The sequence below is a fragment of the Crassostrea angulata genome, chromosome 3, assembly GCF_025612915.1.
Source record: "Crassostrea angulata isolate pt1a10 chromosome 3, ASM2561291v2, whole genome shotgun sequence".
Taxonomy (NCBI): domain Eukaryota; kingdom Metazoa; phylum Mollusca; class Bivalvia; order Ostreida; family Ostreidae; genus Magallana; species Magallana angulata.
The window spans coordinates 46,984,765-46,996,061 of NC_069113.1; the positions used below are offsets into that span (position 1 = coordinate 46,984,765).

Consider the following 11,297-nt stretch of genomic DNA (forward strand, 5'->3'; position numbering starts at 1 on the left):
TACTCTCTGACGGCGAATTATATATGAAAATAAATATGTGTACATGTTGTCGAATAAGGCTATTGTCATGTTGTAAATTTTGTTTTTTACACCCACCCAGTAAATTCAAAATTTACAAAATGACACTATCATATAACATCCTTCATTCAATATCGGACACTGTTGAATTTAGATTTGTGTTTGTTGGAGACAGGCATTTTGTCGACCTTGCTTTATGATGTTAATTATTTATATGAAAACTTTACATGACTTCGTCGACCTTGTCAGTGAGTTCTTTAGATTGAAATGACAGGTAGGAATAATAGACTATACAGAATTAAAGGTTGAATCACATGTTTCATCATTCATGGTAAAGTATCCGAAAGCGGCATTAAAAAAACATTAAGTCTTATACATACAATGCTTAAATTCTTTATTATCATGGTCAATAAAAAAAATACAACTGGGTTGTTTTTGCACTCTGTGTAAATACAATGTATATGTAAAATATATGTGCATGGAATTGGAGGATTAAAATTGTAAGATTAATAAATGGCACACCTAAAAAATCACTTAAATTAGTTTGTTTAATTAAAATGCATTGCATTGAGTAAAAATCTTCCATAAAATTTGTAAAATGAAAAATAAAAAGTCTACATATAAGTATTGATTGCAATGGGTCAGTCAAGAAATGCATTGGTCCGTGCGATTGTTTAGGTTCTCTCCCGTTACACTGGTTTGGGTAGGGATTCTCTAAGAATCCTCCTGAGGATTTTGCCGCTGGGGGACTTTGGAATCTGGTCAATGAACTCCACACCTCCCCTCAGCCGCTTGTAGTGCGCCACGTTACCTACAATGTCAAGTTGTCGTTCACCAATTTAAAATGATATTTTTACACTTCAATATATAAGCTGTGTCAACAGATACTTGTATTTTGTAATTTTGCACAATTGGTAAGGAATTCTTTTTAAGTCAAAAAGACAGGGTTTTTGGATTATATCTGCACCAAAAGAAACCTGTTCAAAAGTCAGATCACCTCGTCTTTTCTCGAATATGCCTACTGAGCGGGGATCCAGTATTTAACTGTTTGGTATGTTTCAATTTATACTAACACAAACCTTCAACAAAAGACATAATATCGTGAGCTGATACTTCTTGGTTTGGTTTCTTCACAATATAAGCCAAAGGGACTTCGCCGCCATCTTCATCCGGAAGTCCGATCACAGCGACATCTTGAACAGCCGGATGTTGTAACAAAAGGTCCTCTAGTTCTGCCGGTGCTACCTGTTAACAAATCAAAAATGGTTCATATCTGTAAATGTTTACATCTTAAAGGGACTTGGACACGATTTGACTTAAAATTTTCAAATTTTATTTTTCCATTTTCAATGTTTATACAGATAAATATAGAAGTTTATAATGCTATGACAATTTGAAACTCAAATATCAAGTTATAAGCAAGAATCAGAGTTTATAATTCTTTGTTTTGTAAACAAAGCTCGAATATTTTTTTTTTTTACATATTCGTTGTATTGGTGTTCATTTAAATCAAATGAAACTTTCTTTTGTTGATAATAGTATTTAAAAGAAGATATTGAATTAGTTTAACGAGGCCGAGTACAGAACGAATACGCACGCTTTCGCGCAGTGTTTCATTTGTATTGTGACGTCATCCTTTTGCTTTGTTGACGCCATGGCGTGTTAGTTTCAATTGCAGATATTCAGCGAAATTTGTTGAAAATAGCTCGTTTGATGCGTAACATTGATATTATATTGTGGAATAAACATAAATGTCTCGAAGTATAAGCTATATTTGGGCTCCAGTCGAAAATGTGAAGAGGGTTCAGCAAGCCTAGCCCTTTGTCACGTTTTCTTAACCCGCCTAAATATAGCTTAATTCATATATTTCAAAACAGTAACCATGTATTTTTTATTAATGACCCTTAATATGTGATGTTATATATTTATTTATTACTTAAATATGTCTGAATGTTTTAAACATACTATAAAGATCACCATTTCCGCCTTTGTCAAATAAAGAACAACCATTATCTGACAAACTGGGAAATTGGGCATAAAAAAAACAACTTTGTTAAGACCCCTGGAACAAACCAGGAGGTAAAAGGTTTTTTTATTTGAACATTTGATGCCTTTTAGCAATAACTTTAATATGTAGAACAGAAAAAGAAATCTCTAGGGCAGAAGTTTAAAAAAATGGTAAAAAATGTGCAAAATTGATTAAAATCCCATAGGGTCCTATGTTAAAAGTAAACAAACTTTGAGATGACCCCTTAATCAAACGGTGTGGTAAATGTCTTATTTTTCTATCTTAAAATAATAATTATATAAGTAGAAATTCATTTAAAAAATTTCATTAAAAAATCTAGGGCATAACAAATTAGACCCGGCCTCGTTAAATTGTTTTACATGTTATTTTGTCTAAGAAATGGTAATTCTCTACATTACATTACAACCATAAGACTCCAACTTTGTTTACATAACAATCAATTCTTACCTCTGTATTTCGCTTGAAACTTGACTTTAACATTTAATATTTTGATCAATCATTTAAAATGCACCAATAAACCATTTTATACATAAAAAATAAAAATAAAATTTTTGATCTCAAATTGTGTCCAAGTCCCTTTAACCAACCATTGATGTACGTTTCAAGAGGTAAGCATATTGAAACACTTCGAAGAATTTATCGTTTCTGACCTGATTTCCCTTGTATTTGATGAGCTCCTTGAGTCGATCAGTAATCACAAATACGTCTCTTTCTTTATCATAGTGACCGATATCACCTGAAGTTTAAAATAGGAATTTGCTTACATTTCCTGCATTATAGATTATGACAAACCCAAAATTTAAAGAGTAAAATGAACGAAATATGAACCTGTATGGAGCCAGCCATTCTTGATCATTTCGTCAGTAGCCTTCTGGTTGTTGAGGTACCCCTTCATCACCTGAGGTCCTTTGACACAAATTTCTCCAACCTCACCTTCGGCTACATCTTCATCCGTCTCAGCGTTGACAACCTGCAACAGAGTACTTTTATAAGTATGGTTCAGTGACCCATCAATCAAACCTAATAAATAAAGAAGGATACAAAAAGATAATTTTTATACTTTAAGCCCTTTTACAATTGGCGCACGAGCTGTTTACAACCCTTTGCGATCGAAATGTATTCGCTTCGCACGAGCTCTCGCATACGTTGCATGATGTCATGCATCCATTGCATGCGCTTAGTGCTTGCAACAAGTCTTCTTAGAATAGTGGGCATGCACACAATCGCATTGGCACAGGTTCAATCGTTCGATCACCTGATCACTCGAACGATCAATTGCATCATCATACAACACTCACTTTCATTGTAAAAAAGTCGCATATAGACGAAAGATATTTCGCAAGATTTAATGCGTTTGCATAGCACAACGGTCGCTTTAGATCGTGCGAATTTCGTACGAATACTTTTTCATATGCGATTTTTTCGGCAACAGTTTACAACCCAAATGTAAATGTTTCGGTCGCACGAATATTTCGTCGCTTCTGTTCGTGCGCCAATTGTGAGAGGGCCTTTTAGTACTAGATCCCATATTAACCCCTACATAATGTCAGATGACATAATATTTAAGGGTTTTAGAATAATTATGTTATACTTCCATTAAAACCAAGGATAAGACATGTTAACGCTTACTCTGCACAGTGTGTTGGGAATGACACAGCCTATACTCCCTGGGTTTGGAGGGATGACGTCGAGATGAGTGACAGGGCTAGTCTCCGTCAGTCCATATCCTGTACAGAAAATAGACAGAAGTAAAACGCTTCAGGGATCCAGATAAAACTCGTGGAAAGGTTTATCAGAATACCGTTACTGACATAGCAAAAGGTAAAAAACGGTGTTTATATTGAATACCTTCCTTAACAAAGGTATATACCACGGTCTTTATTGCATACCTTGTCTAATGACAGCCTTCAGTCTGGTCATGACCTCGTAAGTGAGACCTTCACCCAGAGGAGCTGCGCCGGAAGTTATCGTGTTCAGGTTGCTCAAGTCAAAATTAGACACCATTGGGTGTTTCCCGAGGAAGAGAACAATTGGAGGAACAATATGCAGTTGTGTGACCTACAATATTGAAATTTGAGTAGCATGACCTAATTTCTTGATAAAATTACTCGACATATAACTATCATAATATATGTTTCTAATTACGGTACACATCGCGTCGAAGTAAGTTTGATACAGCTTATATTATAAAAAATGTCTTTTTTATAAAACTAATTGCTACCTTATGTGAGTCTAACGCCTTAAGAAACATTTCCGGGTCAAACTTTGGCAGGGTCACCAATTTCCCGCCATCAACTAAAACGCCCATCATCACCGGACACATTCCATAGATGTGGAAGAACGGGAGAATTCCCAGAGATGTATCATCCTCTGTTACCTTGAGAAGTTTCCTGCAAAAAAAAAAAAAAGTAAAGATCCATCATAGCCAATCAGAAAGATGATATGCGACTGTTTATAAAGATAATGTCGATTTTCTTAAGTAAGCAGTAATAATCTAGAGTAATTACAGATGTGGATATACATGCAGCCTTCCTAAGCGAGATAAATTATGACCAGAAGCCCAACTTTTGTCATCCAACGCCATTTCACCGCGATGATTTAACCATACACCATACCACAGGGGCAAAGCCCGTTTTAACATTAATTTCAATGTAACCATAAATAAATTTATAGATATATAATTTATAAAATTAATACTGGTTACATTGAAATTAATGTTAAAACAGGCTTGACCCCTGTGCACCATACAACAGATGAAGTCATGAACACGAACCTGAATTGCTGTACGTTGGCGACTATATTGTCGTGTGTTAACATGACACCCTTTGGGAGCCCGGTTGTTCCGCTGGAGTATGGAAGTACACAAACATCGTCCAAGGGGTTGATGGTGGTATTTTCCGGGAAAGCTTTGCCATCATCTTGCATCAGAGTGGAAAATGGTCGACATCCCTCACTCTCGCCGAAAACGGTGATTTTCTGTTAGTATAAACAGACTGATTATTTTCCCTTTTAAAAAAATCTTTTTGAGAGAATAAAATGGTACTTAACGAGGCCGAGTACAGAACGAGTACGCACGCTTTCGCGCAGCGTATCATTTGTATTGTGACGTCATCTTTTTGCTTGGTTGACGCCATGGCGTGATAGTTTACACTGCAGACATTCAGCGAAATGTGTTGAAAATGGCTCGTTTAATGCGTAAAATTAATGTTATATTGTGGAATAAACATAACTGTCTCGAAGTAGAAGCTATATTTGGGCTCGGGTCGAAAAAGTGAAGAGGGTTCAGCAGGCCTAACCCTCTGTCACGTTTTCATAACACGCCTAAATTTACATCGCTTAATTCATATATTTCAAGACAGTAACCATGTATTTTATATTAATGACCCTTAATATGTGATGTTATATATTTTTTTATTACTTAGATATGTCTGAATGCTTTAATAATACTATAAAGATCACCTTTTCCGCCTTTATCAAATAAAAAATAGCCATTATCTGACAAAACTCGGAAATTGGGCATACAAAAATCAACTTTGATAAGACCCCTGGAACAAACCAGGAGGTAAAAGGTTTTTTTTATTTGACCATGTGATGCCTTTTAGCAATAACTTTAATATGTAGAACAGAAAAAGAAATCCCTAGGGCAGAAGTTTAAAAAAATGTGCAAAATTGATACATTTCAAGCGAAATCCCATAGGGTCCTATGTTAAAGATTAACAAACTTTGAGATGACCCCCTAAACAAACGGTGTGGTAAATGTCTTATTTTTTAATCTTAAAATAATAATTACATCAGTAGAAATTCAGGTAAAAAATTTCATTAAAAAATCTAGGGCAGAACTAATTAGACCCGGCCTCGTTAATTAAGTACAATATAAAATAAAAGCCATCTTTCTAGATAAAATTCAAACGTGTACTACTAGTGTTATAGACATACATTTGCAAGCTCCTTTAAAGAATCCGAGCTGTCTATGGCGTCTCTAATGACAGGAACAAGCTGGGGTATTGTAAACACTGCCTTGGCATTAGAATGTTCCAGTTGCCTGGAGAGCTCGCCTGAAAATGTTCATTACTTTACTTGCAAGTGAATAAGACAACACGGGCACGGTTGAGAAACATGTTCACGTGTAATTCAAAGCATATCTAATAGGTTACGTGTCCTTGGGACGAGATTTTAAAAATAAAATGGAAATTCATTTCTACACCTGTCAGTATATTTAATTTAGTGATTGGTCTTCACATTAACAGATTCGCCACTTGAAATTTGTTTAGGTATTATAAGAGCAATAGAGCTGTTCCAATCGTAAGAGTACTAAAATGTTGGAGGGATACATGGATTCGCATGTTTTTATCATCCTGAACATATTTTGTAAATGCATGAAGATATATAAGTAGGACATTTTTTATAAGATGCAAACTATACCTGCTGTGTACGCCGGATTTGACGTTGTAACGATTATCCCTGCAGATGCAGCCGCCAGAAGGAGGATAGAAAATTCTGGGATATTGACACTATGTATAGAGATGACGTCACCCTTCTTATATCCTAATCTTGTTAGTGCGCTGGCTACTTTGACAACTGAACTCCGCAACTGTGCATATGTGTACTTTCTGTCCGTGAGAAAATCGACCTAAAGCAAGAAAATTCTAAAGCTATCGAGATATCTGTTAATGAATATCAACTATTTGCAGAACATTTGTTTGTGAAAAGATAATTACCAAAGCTACACGGTCGCCAAATTTTTCGAATTTTTCCAACATAAATTGTCCTAGAGGTTTCTGTTCAAGCTGTATGTCTTCGAAGCGAGACTTGTAAATTTTGTGCAGTGCAGTCGAGGAACTGAATTGTCTTGAACTGCACGGCGCCAATAGACGAAGTCTTCCCGGTGTCCTATTCCTCAGTGTACCGCTGGGTTTGATTGACTTTAGGAGAAATTGTGTCCCTCTTTCCAAATGCTTCATCGTTTTAACAGACGGCATCTGAAAAATAGAATATGAGTATTAAACTTGGAAGACACGTTTACCGTTTTGGAAAGGGCGTTGATAGGATTAAATTGAATAAAAAACGTAAAGAAGATGGGGGAATAAGATGGCGCAAATGCCCATTCGGTTTAGTGGTGAAATACAATTTTGAATTTATTTTTTCCCGATTAAATCTATTCAAATATATTATAACACAAGTTTGCAAAAGCACAATTTCTAACTATATTCATTTTTTAATATATTTAACAAAAGATAAGAAAAAAAATATTCCCAGAAATTATTGCGATATCGAACCCATAACATATAAACCCTAGATATTTAATGTTAGCTTATGTTGGGTACTCTAACCACTGAGCCATTTCAGACATAACAAAGTAGGCTGTTTAAATATTATGTGTGACTTTGACCACGAGTTTACGGACTTGTATTATTTGTTCAAAACGTTCAATTGTTGGGATACAAAATGATATTTTTAATGTATAGTGGGTCATCTCTCCACGTTTTTGTTGATTGAAATCGGTTTGTTTTCCAATAGACCTTATTTAGACTATGAGAAAAATATGCAGCACAGACCCACTCTATAAAAGAAAATGCCTTCAAGTTCTAAAAACTGACAGTATTTGCAGGTTTTGATACGTATACGCCTGTTTGAGTCCACATATTCCAAGTATTGAACATGTTTATAAGTTAAAAATTTAAACGATTTTTTAAAGATAAATCAGATTTATTGATATTTTCAGTAGCTAATTTTTCAGTAGCTTGTCCGACCGTGTATGGGCATTTCACACGCCTTATTCACCCATCTTCTTTAAAAATAAAATTTTATTCGTATCGAAGCAACGACACGTACAAACTGATATGATATTAGCTAGACTTCTATGGAATTAAGCAAAGACATGTACAATGGAGTAGAAGACTTACTTATACCGAACAGTACATTTAGTACAGGTATCGCCTATGACTCGTTTGTATAACGATAATTGTATAAAATGTAGGTAAACCAGGAAGGCAGAAGATACGCTATCAAACTTCAGGAAAAAGTAGAAGCCTTACAGCGGTGGAAGGGTAATTGGCTGAAATTGCTCCGCCTTCCGCATCGGGCGACATAACGCTACAGGGCTTTCCTAATACCTCGGGTCAAATATTCTGGTTTGTTATACCCCTGTAAAACAGTTACTATATAACTCTATACGAAAAAAAGTCCAGCATATTGACTGTTGGACTGGAACTGTTGGATTGGAACTGTTAAAATCGACTGTTAAAAAAGACTGTTGACCGGTGACGTCACATTCCGCGAAAACGTGTTATTGATTAGAAGGGGTAAAACAAAACAGTTGTTGACTGTGTCCTGGGCAACAGTTGATCTGTCGGACCGGCTTGCAAACTGTTGCCAGCGGCCTTCGGCCTTGGGCAACAGTTTATGAGCCGGTCCGACAGATCAACTGTTGCTCTCGACCCCAGTCAACAACTGTATAATGTTGCCCTCGAACCATGTAATATATGTATAATATTTACCAATGCTTGCGGGAGACCAAAGCCCTCTCCATCTCTACATCTCTACAAGACTTTGATCATATCAAAGTGTAATTTGGAACCCACATAAAATAAAAAGGAATTGTGATAACAAGCTGGATATGGTATCCCGGAATATGGGAAAGCTGTTCGTATTGAATATAATGAACCAACTGTGTCTTTGAACGGAAACCACTGATTTTGTCCGCACTGTGTGAGCACAAAGCACATGTCTTCAACATGTGATGAGAAGATTGTGTATCAGTTGACTGACATAAAATCTCGTAATAGCAACTATCTCTCCGAGAAAAAAAACATCACCATTCTTAAACACAATATCACATTATATTGAAAACTACTCTTTCCAGATCGGATCATGATATGGAACTTGCTTCCACCCAATTCTGCTTCTTAACATTTTAGCTTTGAAATTTCAAATGCTTTCCTCTAATTTATATAAAGCTTTTCATCCAAAGATGATCAATGAAGTGTAAAAATGGCCACGATTAAGTTCTCTTAACTTTCTTCCTACGAAAATCATCAAAGACGTCTTTGCACCACAAGGTACGAAAATAGACAAAAATGTTTGGTAAAGTACCTTACTTGAAGACAGCGAAGAATATACGTCATTCATTGCACAAGGATGTGTTGCTCTTTACATATCCTTTGTAAAACAGAGGAATTGGTCATACCTTGGAAAAAGGAAGCTCACTGGCCCAGGGTTACTAGCCGTACATATTCATGATAAAATCATATGTGTTTTTAAAATGAAAGTTAGAACCAATTGTTTGTTTTCAAATCAAACGTCGAAAGAATACAAATCTCGTGTTCGTGACGTCACAATTATGGCACAAGAATCATGGCTTTTGCATGCATTTGTCTTTGATTATAGTGGTGACATAGAGTTGTTCGAGTAATACCCAATACGTGAAGCAATGTGAACTCAATAGAAGTCTACATGTAGCGCATTTAACAAGCAGTGTACGTGGTACCTAGAGACACTTAAAAGTTTCGATTGTTATACTTTTTAAGCTGTCCGCCTGTCTTGTATGTCCCAAGATATTTATGCAGAACATTTGGAAGATTTTTAATAACATGCACATACAATGTGAAAGAAATGCAATTGAAATTGGTGAAAGGGAAAATATCCAAAATAATTTCATTCACACATTATAGTTTTTCATTCGGAAAAAGTCACAGGAACGATAACTGATTTCATACAAAGATTTATAATGTTGAAATCTTTTCTCCATTCGGAAGCGACTCGGAATGCCTCGCAAAATATTTCAACGTTATTATCAGGGTCAGTTGCAATACAAAATCCCCGTAGACATAACATTTTTCAGTCGTGTATTGAAACCTGATAAGCTAGAGGGGCGTTTCAAAGAAGAACTCTTGGAAATTGTTTTGACGATTAATTTTGAATGGACATCGTTTGAACCCTAAGGTATTTACAAATATTGAGTAATTAAACAATATGTGAATCGAGGATATCATTGGACAAAGTATAAGCAGATCATTCGTCATTGAAACCCTTTTCTTCAACAGAATTGTTGCCAACGTTTTCAAATATTTTTTTTGGTCCCGATCTCTTTAACGAATCCGTAAACCAGGCCAAACCACGCATGCAGTGACTTCAAACATGATCTATTGAAACTGATTGATCTTGACCGAGTCTAAAAACAGTGATCGAATTTGGTTCACAATAAATATTGATAATAGATCATTCGAATTTCTACTGAATATCGGTAACAAAATCTTTCCGTTAATATGAATTCATACTCTAATGAGCTATGTGGCCCATGGGCCTTTGACTTCTGTTATTTACCATTATATTGGATGAAATGATTTGTCTAACAATGAATCAATAACAGAGCAGTCCAGAGCCTCAGATGAATTTATAACGTGTATGACTAGTCTGCCACGATTGGACGATGTACACTTACGAGTACGTATACGTGTAAGCTGTACAACAGTACAAGTGTGACATCGTGTTACAAACGCTACAGTACACATATGGAATGTAAACCATTGCGGTGTTTGCAACCTTATGATCATACTGTAAGTGTTAAACAAACGACATTTAGTTTGCAGTGCATATTGATAAACAGTACATACATGTACATTTCTATCCTATATGGTACCATTACAAGCAAGAACAATGTCTATATAAATCTATAAATTATACATTGTGTCAGTCTCGAGACCCACTTTTTTGAAGGGTTCACAGAATGGCAAATCTTAGGAAACACGATAAAATGAAATGGAAAACTTTAACTTACCTTAAACTGTTTAAATCTTTAGGTAAATTTAGTTAATATGCACTTTCAATTCTTCGAATGCTGTACTGTATACATCGGTTTTTTGTTTACATCTGTGGGGCCCTCTCACGGGGTTTGTTTTGTCGGCAAGTTCCTCAGAAGATTAAAGGTAGCGTGAACACCTATATAAGCGTGTCGACGTGCCCCTAGGTTACACCAGTGGACTTTAGCCTTTATTTGAAACACAACGATAAGCAATAACAAAAACTACTACTCAAAGTTTTTTTGTCTCCTTTTTTTTCTTTCTCAATTGAATTGATTACCTAGAAACAATCTTTAAATTAGTCGTTTAAAATTTCCATTCGACATAGCTATCATAAGTGCCAAAAATGACATATGCATTGCTTTCTAATTATCAGTAATTATACTTTGAACCTACTGGCCAATTTTTCTTACGTTATATAAGCCCCGGGGTCGATGTCTCCATAACGGGAT

At 35.6% G+C, this 11,297-nt stretch overlaps 1 protein-coding gene across 2 annotated transcripts; it reads right to left on the reverse strand.

Moving 5' to 3' along the window:
- Positions 1-379: 379 nt before the first annotated feature.
- Positions 380-10,978, reverse strand: LOC128175342 (uncharacterized). 2 transcript variants are annotated; one of them, XM_052840883.1, is made up of 12 exons: positions 8,083-8,346; positions 6,766-7,026; positions 6,470-6,677; positions 5,984-6,102; positions 4,821-5,023; positions 4,269-4,437; positions 3,937-4,105; positions 3,677-3,774; positions 2,876-3,017; positions 2,698-2,783; positions 1,098-1,263; positions 380-829 (listed from the first exon to the last, which is right to left on the reverse strand). In XM_052840883.1, exons 1-12 carry the CDS (start codon positions 8,134-8,136, stop codon positions 708-710), a joined length of 1,797 nt encoding a protein of 598 aa, XP_052696843.1. In that variant the 5' UTR covers positions 8,137-8,346; the 3' UTR covers positions 380-707. The 2 variants fall into 2 exon arrangements, with proteins under 2 accessions (XP_052696843.1, XP_052696844.1); XM_052840884.1 differs by lacking the exon at positions 8,083-8,346 and adding an exon at positions 10,824-10,978 and having other exon boundaries at positions 382-829.
- Positions 10,979-11,297: the final 319 nt, after the last annotated feature.

Bases quoted from the DNA above. Each gene is read 5' to 3' on its own strand.
- LOC128175342 (XM_052840883.1), bottom strand. From the start codon at position 8,136: ATGTCGCCCGATGCGGAAGGCGGAGCAATTTCAGCCAATTACCCTTCC. The intron at 6,678-6,765 runs GTAATTATCTTT...TTCTTGCTTTAG, and splicing joins TTGGCGACCGTGTAGCTTTG to GTCGATTTTCTCACGGACAG. The intron at 830-1,097 runs GTTTGTGTTAGT...TTGACATTGTAG, and splicing joins TATTATGTCTTTTGTTGAAG to GTAACGTGGCGCACTACAAG.